Here is a 27271-nt window from a genome sequence, read left to right as displayed (position 1 = left end):
CAGCTTAGTGATTCAGAAAAGAGTTTCAGCCATTAAAGCCGCGGCTGCTTTCAGACCTTTCCAGCCTACACACACACAGGCTGCAGTGGCATTTGTCATTTCATGGGACTTTTGTAATATTTCATGACAAAGGCCAAACTAAGATTCGTGACGACGTGGCAGATGTGGAGACAGTCTGCAAGCACTTCTTTTAAAGGATCCTGTGGCCTTAACAGTTGTGGTAATAAGGATTTTTACTAACAGTTAACACTTTGAAGTATTAACATTTATAGTCAGTTATTAAACAACAATAAATAAGACATGTAATGTAGTTGTAAGCAGATAGTTGTGTAATGGTGTTACAGGAAACGTCCAAATATCTGCTATGACTACATTAGTGTGTTGTAAACTAATTGTTTAGTCACTGCGTACATTTATGTATTACACACATCCTTAACCAGAAACTCTGTAATAGATTCTCAGACTAGCTTTTCATGCCATGTTGGCATTGAAATGACGATTGCAGCTGCAGCCCAATGCAAACATAAGGAAAATGTTTTCCATTTCTGAAATCAAATTGCTTCTTTTTTCTCTGTATGGCATGATGACCAGTGCAATGTAAAGGAAACCAGCTCAGCCAGTGAAGTATCGGGCTAGAATCCCCTTGGGAGGTCTAGAACTGGTATTAAAGTGGCCTGAACTGGTTTCTTCTATTACAGAAACCCACAGCAGCAGCGGGGAGGGGAGGAGGGGGGGTGAAGCCAAATGTAAAGTAAAAACTAAAAAGCCTTAAATGAATAAAAGTGGTGCAATTTTGTAACAGCAAACTATAATTTGAGTCATTTTTAACAAAGCAACAAAGGCAAGTTGAACGGTGGGCGAAGTTGGAGAGTTAAGACCCTCTTTGGCTTCCATACATTAATGAGCTACCATGGCAACGGCAGATCGGCGCCGCCGAAACACCTGCGGGGAGCAGAGCCGCTAATCAGCCGGTCGGTAGAAGCTGCTTCAGCGTGTTTACGGACCTGTTCACGCGCTCTATGTGTCGTAATGTCTGAGGAGACCTGCGCACGTGCTGAGGAGCAACTTTTACCGAAGTGTGGTCCGCACGTGAGTGCGCCATGACCGCCCGGTTCAAGGTAAGCTACTAACATCAGGTGTTAGCATTAGCGGAGTTAGCATCATAGACATAATATATATATATATAGACATTATCTACGCGCTGGAGAGTGATCCAGCGTCTCCGCCATATTGGATGGGTCTCTGCTTTCGAGTCAACGTAGTTTCCCCATATAACTGTTTTCTGCGGAACAGCACGTATATATTACACACAAAACACTTATCTACATAACTAGTTTATAAATAATGTTAACAGTGAATAATCTACTCAGTGAAAATGATAAATTTTACTCCTATGAGGTGTTTATGAAAAAAATGATGATGATGCTTCACAAAGAGAGTTTTACATGTAAGCATAATTTCCTGCCTAGGAGGTTATGTTTGTTTTTTTTGTTTTTTTACCGGCTTTATGTTTGTCTGTTTGTGTTTAAGATAACTAAAGTTATGGACGGATTTTCATTAAATTTTCAGGACTTGTTTGAAATGTGAAAAAGAAGAACTGATTTAATTTTGGTGGTAATCCGGATCACTGTTTGGATCCAGGAGCTTTTAAAAGACCTTGGTGGAGGTTTACGCTCTCCGAGTGTTTTTCTGGGTAACTTCTGAATTGCACAGTTTTGATACAATACTTTATGTTCAGACTTTGTACAACTGTATCTCTATATTAATGAATTAATAAATGTAAATAAAAGAAAGTCAACTGTAGTCAAGAGAAAGCAGCAACTGTTCCTGTATTTTGTTCAGCATACAATAACCGGCAAAATAATGAAAGCAGATCGTGAGGCATTACATTTCACATTTCACAATAATTTATTTGACGAGATAAAAATTGATAGATAAATCCAAATGCATCAATAAACAAACATGTTATTTTCAAATTCATTTATACATTTATTTATATTGCAGCGACTTTATGTCTTTGCTAAATAGCATTATAAAAATATTTTAGCATAAACACACGTTATTGTTTTACAGTGATCTGTATCATAACAATATCTTTGTCCTTTGTAGCAAACCAAACTGTGAGAAAAATCTGGTAAACATTTGTGAAATTATTGTTGCGGTTGGACCTACACCTTTCAGATGAATGGAAGTGCATCCAAGATAGCGGTGCGGCGTCTATGTATATTATGTCTATGTTAGCATCAGGTGTTAGCATGAGCAGAGTTAGCCAAACGGTGCTATCGGGGTTTATTAGCTGCGAGCGTCTTTAAACTGGAAGTCTGGTTCCATATATTTATTAATAAATAAATAAAACACATTTAATTGTAGTGAAACGTTTTTGTGTTGGTTTATAATAGATTGTGCACGAGACAGCAGAGACAGGACTAGTATTAATCTGATTAAATCTGTTAATCCAACTGATCAGGATGCGATTGATTGGCTTTTTGTCATTGCAGAAATACTTCGCTGCTCCACTTCCTACATCTGTGATCATTGTGCTTAGAGTTAAACTTCTACACGCATTTTGTAGACATTTTTTATTATCATTTATTTATTTCGAACTAAAAAACAAAGTTTAAAACAGAATAGATAGTCATTACAACAAACAAAACAAGCTTCTGGAAGAAGTTGAACACTTATCTGGTCCAAAACCCCCTCATAAATAATACCCAAACATTATACAGGATCTCTGAGAATTAATGGACATTATATTACTTGACAACTTAAAAAACTTCAACTAAAAAAAAGTAAACAATAAATAAATAAATAAAAATAAATAAGAAAATAATAAAACAAAAAAAAATAAATAAAACTTAAACAATAGATAGTGGTAATACACACAATAAATCATAATATACAATATACATGAATTTAAATCCATGTTTGCTTCATAAGTTTTAACTGTCTCATATTTGATCAAATAAATAAAAAATAAAGGACCATAAAAGTGAAAACTGGCAGAAAACAAACATGTAAATGATTGTCGTTTTTTTTACTTCAGAGGTGTAAATTTTCAGGACAGCTTCTGTTTTCAGATTATGAGGCTAAAATTCAGTAAATCAACAGATATGGAATTGAAACCAACACAATGGAAACTATTTATGTATTCCTGCTACTATCTACCTGTTATCCTCACTGCAGCACCTCCACCTCAGCTGCATCCCAAACGTCTTCTTGGCTTTATTCCAGCCATAGAGGATCATTATTTTCCTGCTTTTCTCATTACTTGTTGATCTTTGGCTGCTCCTGATTGGACGTTACCGTCAGTTTAAGCTCTCTGATTGGTGGAAAGTCTGACAGGAAGTGTCTTCATCATCATGTCCAGGTGAAAATAGAGGTCTCTTAGCAACATGGTAGTGATGGTGATGAAGACGTGATAAATAATGGTGGATTTACCATCTAGAGTCTCTGAATAAACACTACATTTTGTGTCTGGATTGTAAACCTCTATATGCTTTTATTCCTGAGGAACCATTTAGGATAAATTATTATTATTATTATAAAAGTTTTTTTTTTAACCATCCAAAAGCAGAATGTGTTGGTGCTGTCCAGGAAAGTCCACCAGCACACCGGCTGGCATGTTTCTGTTTACCACTGGAAGAACAGTGGTTCGACTCCAAGGTCCTCCTAGCTTCTTATCCAGTCTGTAAGACAAGTTTCGCCGCCGTGTGGAGGAAACCCATTTAGGCTGCTTATATCTGCCATTTAGTTCCTTCAGTCACGACGAGGGTGACCAGATCTTCTCTCATCAAATGTGGGACAATGTGAGATTCCACTCTTCCATGACAAAGTTTCTATTCTGCTCTTTGGTAATAAAATTACAAACCAAACATAACAAATCTGTGATTACAAAGCCTCCCTCTGAGTTGTGCTTGGATTTTTGTGCCGTTTCACGTCATATTCCCCGCCGTGTGACACGGAAAAATGACTTTGACAAACCCTCTCTCAGTCTCCTGGAACAGGTCTAACCCAGGAATATCTGCTTTTCCAGTCTTTGTTGTAACAATACTTTTTCTTCTTCGCTGTGGTCGCCTCCCTGTCCTCCATGATCAGGTGGTGTATTTATTTATTTATTTTCCTTAGTGGCTGCGCCGGTGCATCCTAGATGTGCATTAAGTCCCGCCTCCTAGTTTGATTGACATGAGTGTAACTCAAATCAGCAGGCGGTGTGATGCTGTCAAATATTTTGCCACACAGTTAGTAAAAGACAGTTTTGATTTGTTTGTTTTTCCTTGATAAAAGTGAATCCTGGTCGTAACGATGCGGACAGCGCCCCGTTTTGTGGGACGAGTGAAAAGTAATAGAAATGCGGGATGATCCTGCACAAAGCGTGACATCCCGACGCCTACAGCTGGTGATCAGACGGAACTTTGTTCTACTGGTCGCCACATCCATGCACCTGTAGATCTCCCGGTCGGTCCTCCCCCCCCCCCCTCCCCCGACGTGCGACACAACCTCCTTCCTGATCCGGAGAGGACGCTCCAGCCTTCTCCATCTGGGACCATGGTTTTATCATGAGGCAATGAGGCGCCTGCAGAGCAACATGAAACATATTTTATATTTCCTGGTTGGAGTGAAGAAACAGCTGCAGAGGGATCTTGACTGTTTCCAGGAACGTCTTGAGATTCCTGTAAAAACATGGAACCGGTTTGTGTGTTTTAGTGTCGGAGTGAATACCAGAAGAGTTACAGAGTTCCCCAGTCCAGAAGCACCCCGTTAGCAGGCCTTCGCTCCGACCAGATGGGTAAGAACCACGATGAAGGTAAACCTGGTTCTGAAGAACCTTCTTTTACGTTTTTCTCCCTTTAAACTAGGGGTGGGAAAAGAAAATCAAAACATCGGGATTTCTAGCTTCACAATTTTAAGATGAATTTTAAGATGAATTTTTTTTTTGTTAAATTGATTTTTTTTTCCCAATAAATAAAATTAATCCACAATAAAATTTCTGTCATTTTTATTGTTTTTATTGATCTTTTTACTTGTTTTCTTTGGCATTATAGCAGCAGAATGATGATCTGGCTACTGTGTTGTTTTTTATCCCCAATTGAAATCTAGAAAAATGACGAGCAAAAAAAGTTTTATACTTTTTTTTTTGTTTGTTTTTTAAATTTACAACAATCAGCAACATCGATGAATTGTGCGAATCAAAATTTAAATCAGTCGGCACCCAAAAAAATTGGAATGGAATCGGGACAAAAGCAGATTGTCACAGCCCTTTTTCAAACCACCAGAAACCACAACTTTTCATGCCTGTTTTACACGATTAAAATCAACGTCGCCGTTTTAAACCTGCTGTTTGCTCCAGAGATCCGTTTACCTCAACATGTCCGTCTGTCTGCAGGCGTCAGCAGAGAACCGGGTCTCCAGCGCCGGAGGCGGCTCGCTGCGGCTCAGTCCTGCAGCTCGCTGCTCCGTCCTCCAGATGTTCAGCCGGATGCTCGACCTCGCAGGAAGTCGCCCGCCGCCGGTAGGAAACGCATGCTAACGTCTGAACTGCTCTGGAGCTGCAACTATCGAGTACTTTTGGTATCTCTGTCGATTATCTCTTTGAGTAATTAAGTACTATAACGATTTTATATATATCTATTTTATCCTAATTTGTAAAACAAATACTAGAAACTCAAAGTAAATCTATAAATGTATATTTTTGAAGCTGTTGCATGGAAAATGTGTTTTAAGTATCATATCTGCAGCCCTAAACTGCACACGAAGATTCAAGTCGGCTGTTGCCACACGGCAGAAATCTAACGGAAATAAATAGAAACAGGAATAAAACCCGTAAAAGAAGAAAAAATAGAAAGACGAGCATGAAAATAAGAATGGAGGAGGAGGACGCTGCTGAAAGCCGTCTTCTCCACCTCGCAGCAGCTGATCTCAGCCACGGGGAAATGATGTAGATCCACTCGGTGGACAAGCCGCCGTCTCTCCTGCTGCTCAAACTGAACCGAAACACCGAGACTGCGGGACTTGAACGAGACGTTTTCACTTCTGAGCTGAATTTTTCTTCCTTTTTTTCTCCTTAGTTTTGGGAATACCACCCCCAGTGTTTGTCTCTCTCCTGACTAATAAGATGCTTTTTCTTTCCTAACGCTTCCCTTTACACCCTGCAGCATCTCACGAACGACGCCCGCAAGGCGACACCATACCATATTTATTCATAAAGCACTTTAAAAACAACAAACAGCTGATCAAAGTGTGTACAGAAACAGCAAGTGAACAAAACGGCTTAAGAAAATAAAATAACAATAAAATGGACATGAAAAGAACAGTTAAAAATAAAATACAAGGACACAGATGACAACTTAGTCTTGCTAAAATGCAAAAAGAAGAAGAATGTGTTTAAACGGCCTTTAGAAACAGCAAGGGGGTTATCCTGTCTGACCTGCAGAGAGAGGATGTTCCAGATGTTTGGAGCTGGAACTGAAAAGGCTCCTCTGGATTTACAGCGCGTCTTAGGGACAGTTAGAAGCATCTGGTCCGCTGATCTAAGAGCATGTTGTAGTGTGTAGCGATGCAGCTGGTCAACCAGGTAACCAATCAGTCAAACTGTATCTGTAGAGCACTTTCACACGTCGCAGAGTTACCAGAGTTCTGTACAGGTAAAATAAATCAACATTAAAAGCACTAAAATAAAGACAACATAGTAGTTAAAAAGACAAAATAAGACAGAAAAGACGTGGTGGTCCTGCTCTCCGGAGTTAAAAGCCAACATAAAGAGACTTAAAAGCACTTAAAGTCCCAGCAGACCTGACAGAAAGAGGGAGACGGTTCCAGAGTTTGGGGGCTCCGGCAGAAAAGGCTCGGTCTCCACGAGTCACGAGTCGAGTCCTCGGGACGACTAGAAGCATCTGGTCTTCTGATCCAAGAGCTCTAACGGGACGATGATGCTGCAGGAGCTCAGAGAGGTGCTGGAGCATTTAATGTAAGGAGGGGACGAGGACGTTAAGGCACCTAAAAACAAATAAGAGAATCTTAAAGTTGATCCTAAGCTGAACAGGAAGCCAGTGAGGCTAAAACCAGAGATTCTGTATCAGCTGCAGGTGAGAAAGGCGTTTTGGCTGATTCCAATAAAAACTGAGTTACAGTAATCCAGTCTGGAGGTAATAAAAGCATCACTGTCTCCAGATGGCGTCTCCATAAAAGGGGCTTAAGTCTAGACAGTCCAGTTTCACACCTAGATCTGTAACTCTGGAAAGGACCGGTCCAAAGAGGCGGTGCAACCAGTGGCAGTGGGATTAAAAAGCATGACTTCTGTCTTTTTTTCATTAAAATTGAGTAAGTTCAGGATCATCCAACTTCTGATGTCACTCAGACACTCTAGGAGACACGCAGCACCCTGCTAGCAAACGAAACGTCAATCCGACAAGCAGAAATCGGCTCCAGTTTATCAAAAGCAGAAAAAACCTGCTGTCCCGTCATGATCTGCTTCTCATCTCCCAAACCTCCAGTTTGTTCTCGTTTTTATGACCACAAACCTCCAAAGAGCCCGTAAGATGGGAGCAAGTTGTTTCCTCGTCATCGCAGAGGTGGAGCGTCAGACTCCACCTTTCAGGAATGGAAGTCACTTCGCCACCAGACACGGCAGGAACACCAAGTTTTAGGGTTGGAAAGTCACGTAGTTTGACTTTTAAAGGAGTTTAAAGTGATTTCAGAGAAACAGGAAACACTCAGATGATGATAATGACAGATGATTTATTCATTAATATCATGCTTGTAGATCCACTTCAGGGTCCACGTTAACCAGGGGTTAACCAGGGGTTAACATGTTAAAAACAGCAGATCCTGCAGGTTTTTCCATGCATCCCTGCTCCAACGCTCCTGTCATCAGCTGTGTCTCAATCCAGGTGCGGATTCGGCGGCTGCATGCGTCATCGTGGCACGCCTAGTGCTGTCTCATTTCAAAGCCTCCTTCGAGTCCAGCCTTCAAACCCGCCCTTCGTTTGGCTCCAGATTATCTTAAAACGAAGAGATGTATCCTAAGCGCCCTCTCCTATCCCAGAATTCATTGCACTCCTGATAGAGAAGAATGAGCAGCAGAGCGCCGGTGTAGGAACCACACCAGCCAGACCGTTTATTTATTTTTATGTATAAACACACACATATTGTCCCAGCAGACAAGCTGGGAGGACATTGTGTCCAATAACCACAAATAAATTTCATTCCAGTCGTCCTCAGACGTCTTCATCTCCTTTCATTAAAGGCTGAATTTATTACAGTCACTCAGATAACTGGAGACTGGAATAAGGTACAATAATTAAACATGTGCTAAATTATAATCCAGTGATAAAAGACACTGTTTTGTCATTTAATTGAGTTTAAAAAAAAAACAACAAATTGGTCCTGGACAAATTAGAGCATTTTACTGTTGACCAGTGGGACAAAATACCTGTCAACAGGTGCAGAAGTCTGACTGAGAGGAACAGAAAACACCTGAGGAAGACTGTACATGTGTCAAACAAGGATTATTTTCCACTGAAGTTTACGTCAGCTTGACAGGATGAGCTGTCAGCCAGAGAAGAGCTCGTCTAAACCGCCTCGTGTTGGTCAGTTACACACAAAGGAAAAGAAATTAAAAATAAAATTACTGGCACCATTTTCTGTCATTTTAAACAATATTTTCATGTTTTTTTGTGGAAATGGGATCAGTAATTAGATAAACTTGGCATATGTGGGTGCTAGGCAACGGAAGACTGGTTGCTCGGCAACGGAGGACTGGAGCACTATGGGTAATTCTCGTCCACTAGATCGTAGGAGTGTGATAATGTGCTTTTGTTTTGATTCGATTCCAATCTTTTTGGGTGCGGATTTGATTTAAATTGCAATTCTCACAATTCTTCAATATTGCTGATTTTTTATTTGTAGATTAAAAACAAAATAAATGTATGAAACTTTTTTTTTTTTTTTTTTTTGCTCGTCATTTTTCTTCATTTCAGTGAGGAAAAAACAACCATCGTTCTGCTGCTATCATGCCTAAGACGACAAGTTAAAGGATCAATAAAAACAATACAAATTACAAAAATTTTATAGTGCATTAATTTTATTTGAAAAAAAAATCTATTTTAAGATTGTGGCTGTTGAATCCATTTGATGGAAGTCAGGTGTGTTGGAGCAGGGATACAGCGGCCCTGAAGGCGTTTTAGGCTGAAGACTCAGCAAGTCCTGGATCCGACTCTTTCAGGTTGTTTTTAAGACGTTAGGATGCTAATCTCATGTCGGCTTTTCTTCTTTTCCAGCTCCCAGGAATAAATCTCCTGCAGCACCAGCAGATCCTGGACCTCCACCTGCACCTGCAACTCCAGCAGGACCAAGACCTGCTGCAGACTTGGAGCCTCCAGAAAAACCAGATCCTGGATCATCAGTCGATGGGAAATCTGGTAAATATGCTCCTCTGACGAGGTTTGACACTGATTTTCCACAGAACACATCGGATCTTGTTGGCTTTGCGTCTGCTCTCTGTGTCCTTAGTGAAGCCCCGCCCCTCACAGCCCGACAGCCAACCAGAGCCCGGTAAACCCGATAAGCAGCTGCCGCCGTCGGCCAATAAGGTGAGGAGTTTGAAGTCTGCGCGCTGTGATGTCATCACCATACGTCTCAGATTCAGCTGGATTTTACCGCCTCATTCGGCAGGTCGACAAGGTTCTGCAGTGGAGGGCGGGGCTTCGGCTCCGGGGTCGCAGGCCAGGGATCCATAGGTCAGAGTACCACCGGCAGTTTGGCTGGAAGAACCCTTTACCTGTGGAATCGCCTCTACTGACGGCCGAACAGGTGAGACACACCTGCTCACTGATTGGTCCGGAGCACGAACTGCTGCTGGTCCAAACAAAAGCGCTGCAATGCGTGTCGGGAACGTGCGTGTCGGGAACGTGCGTGTCGGGAACGTGCGTGCCGGGAACGTGCGTGTCGGGAACGTGCGTGTCGGGAACGTGCGTGTCGGGAACGTGCGTGCCGGGAACGTGCGTCCTGAGAACGTGCATGCCGGGAACGTGCGTGTCGGGAACGTGCGTCCTGGGAACGTGCGTCCTGAGAACGTGCGTGTCGGGAACGTGCGTCTTGGGAACGTGCGTGTCGGGAACGTGCGTCCTGGGAACGTGCGTGTCGGGAACGTGCGTCCTGGGAACGTGCGTGTCGGGAACGTGCGTCCTGGGAACGTGCGTGTCGGGAACGTGCGTCCTGAGAACGTGCGTCCTGAGAACGTGCGTGCCGGGAACGTGCGTCCTGAGAACGTGCGTGCCGGGAACGTGCGTCCTGAGAACGTGCGTGCCGGGAACGTGCGTCCTGAGAACGTGCGTGCCGGGAACGTGCGTCCTGAGAACGTGCGTGCCGGGAACGTGCGTCCTGAGAACGTGCGTGCCGGGAACGTGCGTCCTGAGAACGTGCGTGTCGGGAACGTGCGTCCTGAGAACGTGCGTGCCGGGAACGTGCGTCCTGAGAACGTGCGTGCCGGGAACGTGCGTCCTGAGAACGTGCGTGCCGGGAACGTGCGTCCTGAGAACGTGCGTGCCGGGAACGTGCGTCCTGAGAACGTGCGTGCCGGGAACGTGCGTCCTGAGAACGTGCGTCCTGAGAACGTGCGCGTGCCGGGAACGTGCGTCCTGAGAACGTGCGCGTGCCGGGAACGTGCGTCCTGAGAACGTGCGCGTGCCGGGAACGTGCGTCCTGAGAACGTGCGCGTGCCGGGAACGTGCGTCCTGAGAACGTGCGTGTGCCGGGAACGTGCGTCCTGAGAACGTGCGTGTGCCGGGAACGTGCGTCCTGAGAACGTGCGTGTGCCGGGAACGTGCGTGTCCTGGGAACGTGCGTGTCCTGGGAACGTGCGTGTCCTGGGAACGTGCGTGTCCTGGGAACGTGCGTGTCGGGAACGTGCGTCCTGAGAACGTGCGTGTCCTGGGAACGTGCGTGTCGGGAACGTGCGTGTCGGGAACGTGCGTGTCCTGGGAACGTGCGTGTCGGGAACGTGCGTGTCCTGGGAACGTGCGTGTCGGGAACGTGCGTGTCGGGAACGTGCGTGTCCTGGGAACGTGCGTGTCCTGGGAACGTGCGTGTCCTGGGAACGTGCGTCCTGGGAACGTGCGTGTCCTGGGAACGTGCGTGTCCTGGGAACGTGCGTCCTGGGAACGTGCGTGTCCTGGGAACGTGCGTCCTGGGAACGTGCGTGTCCTGGGAACGTGCGTGTCCTGGGAACGTGCGTGTCCTGGGAACGTGCGTGTCCTGGGAACGTGCGTGTCCTGGGAACGTGCGTCCTGGGAACGTGCGTGTCCTGGGAACGTGCGTGTCGGGAACGTGCGTCCTGGGAACGTGCGTGTCGGGAACGTGCGTGTCCTGGGAACGTGCGTGTCGGGAACGTGCGTGTCGGGAACGTGCGTGTCCTGGGAACGTGCGTGTCCTGGGAACGTGAGTGTCCTGGGAACGTGAGTGTCCTGGGAACGTGCGTGTCCTGGGAACGTGCGTGTCCTGGGAACGTGCGTGTCGGGAACGTGCGTGTCCTGGGAACGTGCGTGTCCTGGGAACGTGCGTGTCGTGGACAAACGGAGGAGCAGCAACTCCTCTGACAGCAGCTGGCATGAAACCAGTGTTCAGCAGGTTCCAGTTACACAGAACTTGGTGTCGTGGTGCAGATGACCACACGTCACGTCGTTGGATGAAGTTGTCGCACTTCTTCCTAAAATCCAGGATTATTTCCTTCTTTTGTGTATAAAATATAAATAGTTAAAATGGACGACACCAATAATCATCGTCACCAATAACAGAAACTGTGAAATAATTGCGTCCTGTGACTGAATGCGCGCCAGGATGCTGATCGATTTTAATCCCAGTAACGATTCATCTCGACTTCGGCCCGTTTTCTCGATGCGAGGAGCAAAGCAGACGCCGACAACAACCAGTTATTAAACTGGGATGAATAACCAGCTGCAAACCATCATCTCTTCTCTGGATGGCGAGTTAATAAACAGCCTTTTGTGTTTTTAGTTGTTTATTTGATGTTTAAAAAGGGAAAGTTCCTGCTAATTAACATAAAGTGTAAATCTGTAAGCAGCTCATTTCCATCCCTTTGCAGGCCAGCAGAGGTCGTATTTATCACATCAGATGGAAAATAAAAGTAAAACTTTAAATGTTTTATGAGTAAAACATAGTTTAATACAGATAAACAACTGTGGTTTCTGCAGGTTTATTTATTTTGTGCAAAACAAGTAAAAGGTGTTAAACTGCAGCAGGATCAGCGTTTGTTTCACATCTTAGTCCAGATGTTCAGCAGGAAAATATTTTAAAATCTGATTAATGAAGAGTTTAAAAACAACAGAAACAAAAACTTTAGATTAAACGACAGAAACCAGAAAGGTTTGTTGTTGTTTTTTCTGAAAGACCTGAAATAATTTTGTTAAATTCTTAATTTTATGACATTAACTCTAATTTATTTTACTTCTTTCATGCACCATCCTGAGTTTTTAATGTTTGCTCTTTTTATTTAAAACGTTTCTACAAACATGACCAGAAACTTCTATCATTTTACATATCTGGTCATTATAAGGATATTAAAAAGAGAAGTTAAACATTTACACACAGAATAAATCAACAGTTTAACAAACAGGACTGAAACAATTTCTTTTATTTATATTTATTTAATGTGCTTTGCAGCTGTATTTTAAAGTCAAAACAAAACAAGCGGCACCTTCTACCCATCTGGCCTGATTTCAGATGTTTTGTCTTCATTGTGAGATTTCAGTCTCAGTATTGATTATTCAGGAAACTAGGTTAATTGATCATGAAACTAAATGTAAAACATTTTTAGTTTTTGAAGAAACAAAATGAATTTTCAGTTTGATCTTGCAGTTCCTCTGAGTGTCCACCAGATGGGGACAGACCAGTCCTGATCAGTCCCCTCATCCTGCAGGTGCTCTACTCCAGCAACCGGTCCGTCCCGCCCTTTAAGACCAACCCCGTTTCCATGGATACGGAGTACCAGCGGCGCTTCCAGACCGTGATCCCAGCCACTGGGCCTTGTCTTCGGAGGCATTTGGAACACGAGAGAGTCCCACTGTTCCACACACAAACGGTAAATGCAAAACACGCACACACACACACTCAGTCAGAACCGTTATTTACCAGTCTGAGGACCGGGGGCGGCCCGCACGCCGACAACAGGACCGGCCCACATGTGTGAATGTGGGGAGTTGAGGTCTGGGGCCTGCAGTCCTCCAGCTCCGGCTGTCGCCGGGGGGGGGGGGGGGGGGGGGGGGAGGATTGGGAGGGAGAGGGAGGATTGAATGGGAGGAGGTGTGTGTGTGGGGGGTGGAGGAAGGGCGGGGGAGTGTTGCGGACGGTAGGGCTTGGGAGGGAGAGGGATGGGGAGGGTGCTGGAGAGGGGGGATAGGAAGCAGCGGGAGGGTTGTGGGGAGGGGTTGTTGGGGGGATGGTCTACGGACGTGTCCTTGTCCTTGGGGATCCCGCCCCTGGTATCGTGGTGGCGCCGGCCCGCGATGGTTTTGCTCTGGGTGGGCGGGGCCCGCTGGGTCTTGGCCGGGGCTCTGCCGGGGGGTACGGGTGGTCCTGGGGCCTGTGGGCTGCCGGCTCTCTGTGCGGCCCACGCTTCAGCACCCGGCACCTGCCGGGCCAGCTTGCCGTCGCCCTGTGCTACCCGGTGCCCCTGCCTCGAGGCGCCGGGTGGCGCCTGTCTGGGGGCTTCCACTGCTCTGGGCTCGGGGGACGGAGGCTCTCTCTGCTTTGCCTGCCCAGGCTCATCTTCCCATCTGCTTCCTACTAAATGTTGCTGATGACTCTCTGTAGGTATGTTTAATAACGGTTGGTATTGTAATTGTTATTTTATTAATTCATTTACTTTTTTTTACTTTTATTTTTCATTTTTTTGTCTGTTTTTGAATATTGTCACTATCCTACTTATGTCTTGTTGTATTTTTTCAGTAATTTATATTGCTTTACAAATACTGTAACTTTAGCAGCTTAGACACGCCTTTCTTTTCTGTCTCTCGTTTTCCTCCTTTCATTTCTTTTTTTTTTTTCCTCTTTCCCTGCCAGGTCCAGCTCGGCCAAATCAAGACTGACGATGATTGCAAAATGATAAAAGGAAAATAAATAAATAAATAAATAAATAAAATAAAAATAATTATCATAATAATAAAAATATTCAGATTATCAAGGGCAGCTATTTACATGAGATGTCTCCTTTGACAGAGCAAATCTGTCTGGCAAAAATATGGCACGCAGATTGTTCTGTATGCTGAGATGCTGGACAGGACAGGTTAAAAAGAAAAAAAAAAAAAAAAAAGAGGACCGGCCCACATGAGGACTGGTCCTTTGCTGGATTTCAGATCCTAGTGTGGCTCTCTGATGTCCTCCGGCGGTTAAAAGTTAAGCCTATGTGGAAGCGCATAAACCTGCAGTTCCCCCTTCATCCACTAGGGACTGCAAAACAGAGCAAATCCCCATAGACTCCCATGTTAACCACCATGACGCTCACAGCCCCCCTCTCAGCTCCGCCTCTTTGCCCATATTTGTATTTTCCCGGCGAGACGACGCGCATGCCCCTGCCAAGATGGTGATGGTAGGAACCGCCCACCGAGCTTCAATTCAGCTCTTCAGAAACCTACGGGTGACGTCATGGAGGCTCCGCCCATCTCTTTATGTACAGCTACTGTTGTCCTCCATGTGTCCAGTTTCTGCCTCCATGCTGGGATGTGCCGAGTTCCCAGTTAGCAGGGAATCACCTTGTTGCTGTGTTCGGTCTGATCTTAGCTGGTTTCCAAGGCAACAGAAACAAAAGATGCATCTCAGCAACATGCTGGTAGTGAAGAGCTTAAAGATTCAATGTGAAGTTTCTCTGAGCCTTTTTCTGCTGAAATGAGTCCTGTGTTCATGTTAAACTACCCACAATGCAGCTGGCGTGCAGACGGTTAACTGATCTGGATCACCTGCAGGCCAACAGGAAGAGGAGGGAGGAGTCACAGAGGAACCCCCACTCTAAGCAGGAAACCCCTCAGAGAGAAGGCAGCAGGTCGCTGTCACACCTCAAGGCAACGCCCCCTCATTCTCCTCTCTGCAGGAACCCGGATGGAGGAGAAGCTCCGGATGCCGCCACGATGCAGGTCAGAACACGGCGCCATAAAAACAGTCGGTTACCGTGGTTACTGTGATTTCTGCATCCTGAGGCTTTCAGGGGATTTGTGCTGAGCTGTGTGTTGGTGTGTGTTGCTGATGGAAAACCAGAGTGCTGAGTGTCAACGGTGAAACCACAGAGCTTCACTTCAGGGAAATTACTGTTAGTCACACTTACAGGTAGGTTTCCCACCAGTGGTTGTACTGGTGTGTGTGTGTGTGTGTGTGTGTGTGTGTGTGTGTGTGTGTGTGTGTGTGTGTGTGTGTGTCATGAAACACTTCTAAACAGTTCAGCTGGCGACAGAAAAAAAACCTGCTACTGGTTTTATTGGTGAATAAAATGAACCCGCCATCTAATGAATCAGGGATGAACTGGAACATAAAGATGACTGAAAGACTTTGCAGAATCTAGTTTAGCAGGTCAAACCTCTGGAGTCACACGGCATCGCGTCGCAGATTCAGTTTTCCTTTGGAAAGGGACGAACGGGGCACTGAAAGTCTGAGCTGAGCGTCCAGAATCCCAAACGCAGGTGTGGTTCAGTTCCGCTCCGCCGCATGGAAACGCGGTTCAGTTCCGCGTTGCTGCATGGAAACGCGGTTCAGTTCCTTCCTGCCGCATGGAAACGCGGTTCAGTTCCGCTCCGCCGCATGGAAACGCGGTTCAGTTCCGCTCCGCCGCATGGAAACGCGGTTCAGTTCCGCTCCGCCGCATGGAAACGCGGTTCAGTTCCGCTCCGCCGCATGGAAACGCGGTTCAGTTCCTTCCTGCCGCATGGAAACGCGGTTCAGTTCCGCTCCGCCGCATGGAAACGCGGTTCAGTTCCGCTCCGCCGCATGGAAACGCGGTTCAGTTCCGCTCCGCCGCATGGAAACGCGGTTCAGTTCCACGTTGCTGCATGGAAACGCGGTTCAGTTCCGCGTTGCTGCATGGAAACGCGGTTCAGTTCCTTCCTGCCGCATGGAAACGCGGTTCAGTTCCGCGTTGCTGCATGGAAACGCGGTTCAGTTCCTTCCTGCCGCATGGAAACGCGGTTCAGTTCCGCTCCGCCGCATGGAAACGCGGTTCAGTTCCGCTCCGCCGCATGGAAACGCGGTTCAGTTCCGCTCCGCCGCATGGAAACGCGGTTCAGTTCCGCTCCGCCGCATGGAAACGCGGTTCAGTTCCGCTCCGCCGCATGGAAACGCGGTTCAGTTCCACGTTGCTGCATGGAAACGCGGTTCAGTTCCACGTTGCTGCATGGAAACGCGGTTCAGTTCCACGTTGCTGCATGGAAACGCGGTTCAGTTCCACTCCGCCGCATGGAAACGCGGTTCAGTTCCTTCCTGCCGCATGGAAACGCGGTTCAGTTCCTTCCTGCCGCATGGAAACGCGGTTCAGTTCCGCTCCGCCGCATGGAAACGCGGTTCAGTTCCTTCCTGCCGCATGGAAACGCGGTTCAGTTCCGCTCCGCCGCATGGAAACGCGGTTCAGTTCCGCTCCGCCGCATGGAAACGCGGTTCAGTTCCGCTCCGCTGCATGGAAACGCGGTTCAGTTCCACGTTGCTGCATGGAGTAAACTGGTTTATTGTTTCTACATGTACAAAGCCAATCAAAAGTTTGGACACGCTTCAGGCAAGTGTGTGTTTAGACTTGCGACTTTATCTGGATAATCTGAGGGACATTTATTTTATTTCATGTCTAAAGTCGGTCTTGACTTTTGCTGTCTGCAAGTTTTCAATGTTGTCCTGCTTCAACACACCTGAATCCAACAGCCTATAAAGCCTGATTCAGCTGATTCAGGTGTGTTGGAGCAGGAAATGTAGAACCCTGCCCTGACTTGGAGGGTTAGAACTGAAAGGATTTGGTATTTCTAACGGAAATGACTTTAACCTGAACAACAGGAGAAAACAAGAAGCAAGACCAGATAAAGATGTGGTCAGCGTGAAAGAAACCAGTTTGGACTTTAAATAAACCCGTTTCCATGGAGCTGAGACCAGGAGGATCTTTAAGCTGCATGTTGCAGCTGATCTGAGGCTTTCTGGGAGTTCCTTCCAGACATGTGGAGCATAGAAGTTGAATGCAGCTTCTCTATGTCTGCTGTAGAAGACCGGATCCAGATGACCTGAGGGGTCCTGGACTATTCAGAGCTCTACAGACCAGAACTTTGAAGTCCATTGTCTGGCAGAGACATCAGAACTGGACTGATGTGGTGACTTGCAGCAGGTTTTCATGGATAACGGCGCTCTATAATCGATGATTTCTCTGGCTGAGGCGGCTGTGTTTTTGAGAGGAAGTGATAAAAGCCTCAGACTGCAGAGGGAGGTGCAGCGTCAGGCTTACGGCTCGTGTCGGGGTTATCTGGGGTCTGGACCTGAGTCAGGTTTGCCAGAATCTACGACACGAAGCGTCGCAGTTCAGCAAAAGGTTATCAGGTCACAGCTTTTAATTTGAATCCAGTCAGATGCTGACGCAGTGAAATGACGTCAGAAGGAAACTCATCACCGTGTCGCAACTTCATCCACCAGATCCAGCTGTTCAGATAAAGCCTTCATCTGACCTGAAAGACACGTTTCGCTCTTTTAGGTCCAGCTGCTTAGTTTTTTAAAAAGCTTTACCCCTTCAGCGGAGCTTCAGATCCATATTTATCCATACTGATAAATATGGACAATAAAAACACGATGCTGCTTCTCTCTACGTCATGTTCTGTAATTAAACTGATTTGGTTTTCGCTTTAGATGAAGAAACGTTTCATCACACTCCTTTGGTCGACCTGTGCAGCCAGAAATCTGACTTATTTTGGTCTTTAAAACTTTAAATTCCACTTAATGTCACTTTTGATCCACCTGGTTTATGTCTTAATATAGAAACTGAAGGTTTTAATCCCAGCCGTGTCCGTGCAGGTTGCGACATTTTCAGCATCCGCCGTCATCCATGCTAGAAAACCTCCGTAGACCAGCTTGAGGGTTACATGACCCTATGTGACCCTCCAGCTGGGCTACTGTTACACACTGCTGATCCTGACTTGCTGTTATAAATGTTATCGCTAATTTAGTGGAGTTATATGGGTTAAAAATTTACCTGGTTTTGCTTCAGCTGTGGTTTAATTCATCCATTAAATCAGTCTCAACAGAGTTCTGCCTGGCAGTCATAGCTGAGGGATGTAATAAGCAGTAGGTGCATTAAATGTGTAAAATAAAACTTTGGATCCTTGTTCAGGCCCATTTGACCTTTAAATATGCATAAAGTTGAAAAGACAAGTGTTGGTTTGTTTGTTTTTTATTAAATGATTTTGTGTCCCAGATGTCTGCGAAAGAGAAAAGGATTCGTAAAGTTTTCTCAGTTTTAAGACGGCAGATGTGTAAATGTGTGTGTTCAGGATGTGGTTTGTAGTGAGGTGGTCCGTTGGCCACCTGACTGGTGCCTCCTCCGGGGTGTTCGGGCAAAAGTTTCCCCAGGGGCCTGAACACTGGTTAAAGGTTCCAGGAGAGGTGACGAGCCAGACGAGGGTGTGAGGGAACTAAGGAAACGTCTTTGTTTAGCTTATTGTGTGTAGTTTTTACATTTAGACTCCATTTAAGGAGCTTTTAGGATGCAGTGTGTGTTTCTCTGGTGGTCAGAAACATGGAAATGACCCAAACTAATGAAGTGTTCGGTCAGGAAGCGATGAGGGACTTTCTGTTTGTTCGTCCAGATGAAGGAATTGAGGCAGAAGGCGCGGTCGTACCGCCTTCGAGCCTGGGGAACCAACTTCTCCAGAGTCCACCTCGGCCAGCTGACGTCTGAACAGAACGCCCTGTGGGAGCCGACCGACACCACCGCCTCCCATGTCAGCCCCTCCAGCCCCCGCCTGACCTCCAGCCTCTCCCCCGAGCCGGACAGCGGCGGCACTTCCTCCGTGGAGGCGTTGGACCTGGCCAGGTGACGCCGTCATGTCAAAACATCAAGTGGTTCTGCGGTGATGGAGGGAAACGCTGTATTCCCGGTTGAGTAAATGAGCTCATTTCTGTCTGTTCCAGTAACTCCAGTAAGGCGTCGTCACTAGCTGGTGCTGGAGAAACGCGTCACACACACAAGAAGACGCAAAGAAAACTACGAACATCTCCAGGACCTCCGAATGAACGACGGACTGCGTGGGAAGAAGAAAAAGAAAATACAGATGAGTAAGTTTATATTTTCTTTACAATGTTCAGTTTGGTGCAGAATTAATATGTTTGATCCGTACTGGAGGTGTGATTCTTTATTTGATTCATCCTGGTCTATCATTTTTAGCTTCTTTCTTTCTTCTTTAAACATGTAGGGATGTTCCGCGCATCATTTTAAATTTCTTATAGAAGATAAATTAAATCTCGCATCGCACTCAGACAACTTGAGGAAGAACCTTTAGGCTTTTAGTTGTTACCATGACGCCAAGGAGGAAAGCCAGAAGTTGTCTTAGAGATGCAACCGCTGCCCATTAACCTGGAGGGAGATGTTTCAGTCCAGTGGTGGACGTCCCAGTAAGTCCAGCTGAAAGTCAGATCACGTAATACTGAGAGAAACTGCAGAACGTTCCTGACAGTCCAGTCCAGAAAAACACTGTTTGTCTGCGCGTCCATCCATCCGCCTGCCCGTCCATCTGCATGTCCGTAGACGTGTGGACACGTCTGCCCGTGTGTCTGTTGGTCTGTGCGTTTGTCCGTCTACACGTGCATCCGTCCGTCTGCGCGTCGGTCTCTGTCAGTCTCCGTGTCCATCGTCTGTCCGCCTGCGCCCGTTGGTCTGTGCATTTGTCTCTGTCCATAAGTCTGCGCGTCTGGACGTCTGTCTTTCTCCGCGTGTGTCTGTTGGTCTGCGCGTGCGTCCGTCTGTCTGCGTGTCGCGCGCTGCGTCTTTCCATCTGCGTGTCTGTTGGCTGGGCGTCAGTCTCCGTGTCCGTCTGGCGCGTTCGTCTGTGTGTCCTTTTGTACGGCGCGTTCGTCTGTGTGTCCTTTTGTACGGCGCGTTCGTCTGTGTGTCCTTTTGTACGGCGCGTTCGTCTGCGTGTGCATGTGTCCACCCGTCTGCACGCTCATTTGGCTCCGCATCTGTCCGCCTGCACGTCTATCTGCGTGTCTGTTGGCTGCGCATCTGTCCGTCCGCCTGCTGCATCCAGCATAAATGTGTCTGAAACTGGCTCATGGTGCAGGATGATGAAACGCAGCAGCAGTCAGGCTGTTGTCAGGATCCAAAGTCCAGACTGGAATTGGACCTTCAGAAAGCAGCAAACCTCAGAGGACCGGCCTGATTGGCGGTGTCATACATTTTCTGATGTCATACAGAAAATGACTGTAACAAACTGCTGCAGGAGGAGATTCCAATTGAGCAACATCTTGATTTTAATTTTCAACAACGTCCACAATATCTTTGATTTGGGGATTTTATTGGTGGTTCAGACATGAACTCGTTTCTGAAGACAAAAAGTGTGTCGAAAGTCTGAAACTCAGATCAAAGCAGCCACATGGTTTCTACAGAAACTCAATGTGTGTGTGTGTGTGTGTGTGTGTGTGTGTGTGTGTGTGTGCACAGAGAGGAGGGAAGGCTACCGACTCCGAGACTGAAAACGAGACCGGTTCAGAGGACTCACCATGACCTCACCACACCTGCTACAGGTACACAGCCACGTTCCCACCTGTTCAGACCTTCAGCTGAAAGGTTCCCTCTGTGCTCCGATCAGCTTTAGCTGTCGCCGCTGTTCAGTGAAGACAAGCCGATCTGTAACAAATGAAATGTTGTCGAACGCTGAGGAAAGGTTCATTTGTTACAAAAGGACCAGATGATGCAGAGTTTAAAGCTTTCCTCCCGGCTTCCTAACAGCTCGCAGAAAAGCCCCAACACCGATGGTCACTGCTGCTTCCAGGAAGCTGCTGCTTTCACTGCAATTCATGAGGCAGAAACAGGAAGAAAGTCTAGATGAGGTCTAGAAGACCTAGAAACCTTTCAGTGTGTGGGGTTGATGGAAAAACAAATCAGATTTGTGTTGTAACATGATCGCCATGACGCTGCTGTGATGTCTGGAGGAAAAAAATTAACGTAGAGAAAGTCTCGGTGGATGGATGGATCATCCTCCACCTGTCCGTGAGATAAGTCGCTTCGTATGAATGAGACCAGAAGGGATCAGCCGTGTCTAAACGTGCAGTAAAAAAACATCGGCTGGCTGCATTTTAGCTTGTAGCATCACTATTCACCAGCTATGTGATCGTGTCTTATAGAAGTGATGCTTTTGTCGCCATGGCAACGGCAGACATCAGCCTGCAGCAGTTGTGGATTGTTTATATTTACATGGAAATAAAGTTTTGTAAAAATGTATCTACAGCGGCAGGGAACTGGATCTCCGTTCGTCGGTTTGGCTCAGTGGCGTGGTCATAAATACGGTGACACGTTGGTCATCACTTGGGAAAATGGCCCCCCCTCGTCTTTTTACGGGAGGGATGATGCATGTGACGTTGCCAAGGTGGCGACATCTTCAGACGCTCGCATAAGATGTCACGGAGGCTCCGCCCATCTTTCCATTTACAGTCTCCGTACTCGCCAGAAAACTCGATTTTCTATTAATACTAAAGTTTAAGCATAAAAGTGTAACTTCCAACAGGCGAATCTCCATCCCACAACATAGTTACGGCGTTCGCCAATAAACGTTCCGACAACGTAGTCTCGCCGTTCGCCAATAAACGTCCGACAGCGTAGTCCCGCCGTTCGCCAATAAACGTCCGACAGCGCAGTCCCGCCGTTCGCCAATAAACGTCCGACAGCGCAGTCTCGCCGTTCGCCAATAAACGTCCGACAGCGCAGTCCCGCCGTTCAGCAATAAACGTCCGACAACGCAGTCTCGCCGTTCGCCAATAAACGTCCGACAACGCAGTCTCGCCGTTCGCCAATAAACGTCCGACAGCGCAGTCCCGCCGTTCGCCAATAAACGTCCGACAGCGCAGTCCAGCAATAAACGTCCGACAACGTAGTCTCGCCGTTCGCCAATAAACGTCCGACAACGCAGTCTCGCCGTTCGCCAATAAACGTCCGACAGCGCAGTACCGCCGTTCAGCAATAAACGTCCGACAACGCAGTACCGCCGTTCAGCAATAAACGTCCGACAACGCAGTCCCGCCGTTCGCCAATAAACGTCCGACAACGCAGTCCCGCCGTTCGCCAATAAACGTCCGACAACGCAGTCCCGCCGTTCAGCAATAAACGTCCGACAGCGCAGTCCCGCCGTTCGCCAATAAACGTCCGACAACGCAGTCTCGCCGTTCGCCAATAAACGTCCGACAACGCAGTCCCGCCGTTCGCCAATAAACGTCCGACAGCGCAGTACCGCCGTTCAGCAATAAACGTCCGACAGCGCAGTACCGCCGTTCGCCAATAAACGTCCGACAGCGCAGTACCGCCGTTCGCCAATAAACGTCCGACAGCGCAGTACCGCCGTTCAGCAATAAACGTCCGACAGCGCAGTACCGCCGTTCAGCAATAAACGTCCGACAGCGCAGTACCGCCGTTCGCCAATAAACGTCCGACAACGCAGTCCCGCCGTTCGCCAATAAACGTCCGACAGCGCAGTACCGCCGTTCAGCAATAAACGTCCCACAGCGCAGTACCGCCGTTCGCCAATAAACGTCCGACAACGCAGTCCCGCCGTTCGCCAATAAACGTCCGACAACGCAGTCCCGCCGTTCGGCAATAAACGTCCGACAACGCAGTCCCGCCGTTCGCCAATAAACGTCCGACAGCGTACTCATGCCGTTCGTCAATAAATGCACTCAGATTACCTCACGAGCAGTGCCGTGGACCGCATCACCCTCCTCGTCCTGACATCCATTTGTCCTGCAGGGGGCGCTTTACTCGTGGGTAACTCGAAGTCCGCCGACGACTCGTCTTCAAACAAAGAACAGGTGATTCAGCTTGATGATGTCACACTACCATGATGATGTCACACTACGATGCTTACGCTCTCCTCCTGTTCAGAGATGTGGCTTGGCTGTTTCCATGGCAACGGGGGACGGCATAGCCATCAACATGCCGACCAAACGGGGGGAAGCGTGGTCAGAGAATCCCCCCGCCGCCTCCTCCCCCAACCACAAACCGACCTCCAGCCCTCTGCCTAAGCCAATCAGAATGAAGCATCTGTCCCAGTTGGACCCGCCCCCTCAGATCCCAGCCTCACTGCACGGTATCCAGGGAACTCTGAGGCACGCCGACTTCCAGCATAACGGTGAGCACGGACGCCATGTCTACGTCCAGCCGCAGGTTGGAGGGGGTCTGGTACCAGCAGACGTTTTCAGTTTGAACGGTTTGGATAAAAACATGGCGAGATTCAGATTTTACCTCCTAAAGACGAGAAAACGCGACACGAAACGTGGCTAAAATTCATCATGAGGCTCGATCTGCTGCCTGCTGGGAAAAACACGAAACATCCAAATTAGGTTTCTTTACATCGACGAGGATTTCACGTCTAATCTGGCTGAAAGCGACAGCGGAAGTACTCGAGTCAAGATGTGTTAAAAGTAATCCTAGGGACGAGCAAAATAATCCTAGAACGAATAAAGTAATCCCAGAACGAGCAATCTTACAATAAGTAAAGTAACTAGAACGAGTAAAGTAGTCCTAGATCGAGCAATGCAATCTTAGAATAAGTAAAGTAATCTTATTCTAGTTACTTTACTTATTCTAAGATTACATTGCTCGATCTAGGATTACTATACTCATTCTAGTTACTTTACTTATTCTAAGATTGCTCGTTCTAGGATTACTTTGTTCATTCTTGGATTACTTTGCTCGTCCCTAGGATTACTAATTCTAACATTACTTTTTATCCCTAGGATTACTTTACTCGTCCCAAGGATAACTGCTTGTTCTAGTTACTCATTCTAAGATTACTTTGCTCGTTCCTAGGATTACTTAGAATGAGTAATGTAATCCAAGAATGAACATAGTTATCCTCGGGACGAACAAAGTAAAGTAACTAGAATGAGCAAAGTTATCCTAGGGACGAATCAAGTAACTAGAACGAGCAAAGTAATCTTAGAACGAATAAAGTAATCCTAGGAACAAGCAAAGTAAACTTAGAATAAGTAATCCTGGAGACGAGTAATCCTAGGACTGAACAAAGTAAAGTAACTAGAATGAGCAAAGTATTTCTTCGAATAAGTAACCCTAGGGATGCGCAAAGTAATCTTAGAATAAGTAACTAGAACAAAGTTGTCCTAGGGACAAGTAAAGTAATCCTAGGAACGATCAAAATAAAGTAACTAGAATGAGCAAAGTAATAGAACGAATAAAGTTATCCTGGGGACGAACAAAGTAATCCTAGAACGAGTAACGTTTTAGGATTACTTAGACGTCAATCTTAGAATAGGTAAAGAACGAGTAATCCTAGAACTAGCAAAGTAAAGTAACGAAAATAAGAAACTAGAATGAGCAAGGTAATCCTAGGAATGAGTAAAGTAATCCGAGGGACGAGCAAAGTAATTAGAATAAGTAATCTTAGAACGAATAAAGTTATCCTGGGGACGAACAAAGTAATCCTAGAACTAGTAAAGTAATCCTTGAGACAAGCAAAGTTATCCTAGGGACGAGTAAAGTAATCCTAGAATGAGGAAAGTAATATGTAATCAGGAAGTGTTCGACAGCAGAAGGTAAAAAAAAAAAAGTTCCTAAAAAGTGAAGCTCAACAGTTTCCAGGTGTTGAAAAGATGTGTTACCAGGTACATCAGTCGATGATGATGGTCAGTCAGGAAAATCCAGGAGTACATCCCACATTCACCTCAGAAACAAAGACATGAGGACCAGGACAGAGAGAATACTTGACAATAAAACCACCTTCATCTCCATGGAGACCAGCAGGACGTGCCGAGTCTCTCCGCATCATGTGGCGTTGCTGCTTCCTGCAGGGTCTCATGAAGAACCGGTATCTTGGATCTAAGGAGGAAATGTGTCGAGTTCCCGCCTCGCTGTTTATCTGACATCTTTAATGACGGAAAGAAACCGGAGCTTCAGATCCACAAAGCGTCGGTTTTTATGTAAAGCGAATCAAGCTTGCATCAAATCGCAGCAAAATAAAAACGATTTGCGAGGGAAGGAAGGGGGGGGGTGGCAGGGACTCTCCCTCTCCTCTTCTTCCTCCTCTTTTTACCTGCAGCTTCCTCCAGCGATCAGGTTTCTCATTAACCCGGACAGATTGGAGCTGCTGCAGGAGGAAGACTGCAGAGATGGCGTCCGTGCTTCATCGCTGCTTTTTGTCCCATCAGGCGAGCTGGGTCTGAGGTTCAGGGAGCGGCTGTGTTCCGGAGGCGGCTGCGACGAAGGTGAACTTCCTCGTCACGGACGCCATTAAAACTAAATTGAAGCATGAAAACATCTCTTCACGTCTGTTGTTTTGTTCATTGCCTAGACGACCGGATCTCTGTGATGTCATGGCGTTCAGCGGCCTCCTGCTCTGCGGCGTCTGCTGTCCTGGAGCGCGCTCAGAAGAGGAGGGAGAACTTCTGGGGGAAGAGCTGACGTGATGACGGCTGCACCTGTCGTCATGGAAACGAGTTAGCGGAGCGTTTAGCCTGACAATCATCGTGGAATAACTAGACGTATTTTTGTAGAAAATATTAAAGTTTTATCTTGTAAAGTCATTTTGCTGCAGAATTAAAATAATAAAGACACAAACATCACCTGTTCGGTTTACTTCCTCTACTTCTGATATATACATACATACATATATATATATATGTATGTACACATACATATATATATATATATGTATGTACACATACATATATATATATATATGTATGTACACATACATATATATATATATATGTATGTACACATACATATATATATATATATGTATGTGTACACATACATATATATATATATGTATGTGTACACATACATATATATATATATATATATATATATATTGTTTATTGATGCATTGGAATTTATTGGAATTTATCTATTTTTATATTTATATATATATATATATATTTATATATAATTTATTTTTATATGGTCAAATAAATTATTATTAGACCACAATCTGCTTTCAATGTTTAATATACAGTTATTGCAACTGTATGCTGAACAAAATACGGGAATAGTTGCTGGCTTTCTGTTGACTACGGTTGACTCTTATTTACATTTATTAAGTTATCATTATAGAGATACAGTTGTACAAATTCCGAAAATAAAGTATTGAATCAAAACTGTGTAATTCAGAAGTTACCCAGAAAAACACTTGGAGAGCGTAAACCTCCACCAAGTTCTTTAAAAAGTTCCTGGATCCAAACGGTGATCCGGATCACCACCAAAAATAAATCAGTTCTTCCTTTTCATGTTTCCAACAAGTCCTGAAAATTTCATGAAAATTCCTCCTTAACTTTTTAAGTTGTCTTGAACACAAACAGATAAAGCTGGTAAAAACACAACATGCTACCATGAAAACTTTCTTTGTGAAGCATCAATATCATATTTTTCCATAAACACCTCATAGGAGTAAAATGTATCATTTTCATTTAGTAGATTATTCACTGTGTTAACATTATTTATCAACCAGTTATGTAGAAAACTGTTTTGTTTGTGTGTAATATTTACGCGTTGTTCCACAGAAAACAGTTATGTGGGGAAACTACGTTGACTCGGAAGCAGAGACCCATCCAATATGGTGGAGACCCATCCAATATGGCGGTGATGCTGGTTCACTCTCCAGTGCTCAATGAGGCGTTTGCGTATTTATGATGTCTATGGTGGAAATGGCTAAATAAAAAGCACCTGCAGAAGAAAACTTAATTGCTTTCTTTTTCTTGTGGTCTTTTCAGACGTTTGTAAACAACTTTCTCGCGGTGCGTTACCAACCGGCTTGTTGGTAACGGCGGCCCACCTCGCTCCGGTGAAACTAAATAAGAAGCAATGAGTTACAAATGTCAGAGAGCCACATTTTATTCCCATCAGGAGATAAACCACATATCTGATGGTGAAACTGGAATGGAAAATGTTAAATTTTCTGTCATCAGATTCATGAGGGAATAAAACACGGATTAGATTTATAAATCATTGCTTTCTGGTTTAATTTACATTTTTTACAGCGCCGCATGTCGTTGACGACATTCCTGTTGCAAACGTTCATATTAAAGTCGAGTC

The 27271-nt window shown here is 45.8% G+C and overlaps 1 protein-coding gene across 1 annotated transcript; it reads left to right on the top strand.

The window, feature by feature from the left end:
* Nucleotides 1-1100: 1100 nt before the first annotated feature.
* mdm1 (Mdm1 nuclear protein) lies at nucleotides 1101-25639 on the top strand (the record flags this gene model as incomplete). The annotated part of the gene is made up of 15 exons (XM_079263424.1): nucleotides 1101-1118; nucleotides 4705-4804; nucleotides 5384-5509; nucleotides 9276-9416; nucleotides 9508-9587; nucleotides 9670-9807; nucleotides 12932-13093; nucleotides 14973-15140; nucleotides 18822-19048; nucleotides 19147-19290; nucleotides 20675-20757; nucleotides 22970-23031; nucleotides 23105-23351; nucleotides 25387-25443; nucleotides 25530-25639. The coding sequence occupies 15 exons, from the start codon at nucleotides 1101-1103 to the stop codon at nucleotides 25637-25639; spliced, it is 1863 nt and encodes a 620-aa protein (XP_079119550.1).
* Nucleotides 25640-27271: the final 1632 nt, after the last annotated feature.

The sequence above is a fragment of the Telmatherina bonti genome (genome assembly GCF_933228915.1).
Source record: "Telmatherina bonti genome assembly, chromosome: 23".
In the NCBI taxonomy this organism is placed as follows: Eukaryota; Metazoa; Chordata; class Actinopteri; order Atheriniformes; family Telmatherinidae; genus Telmatherina; species Telmatherina bonti.
The sequence above is the reverse complement of the archived record's forward strand: the minus strand, read 5'-3'. Positions and strand labels throughout refer to the sequence as shown.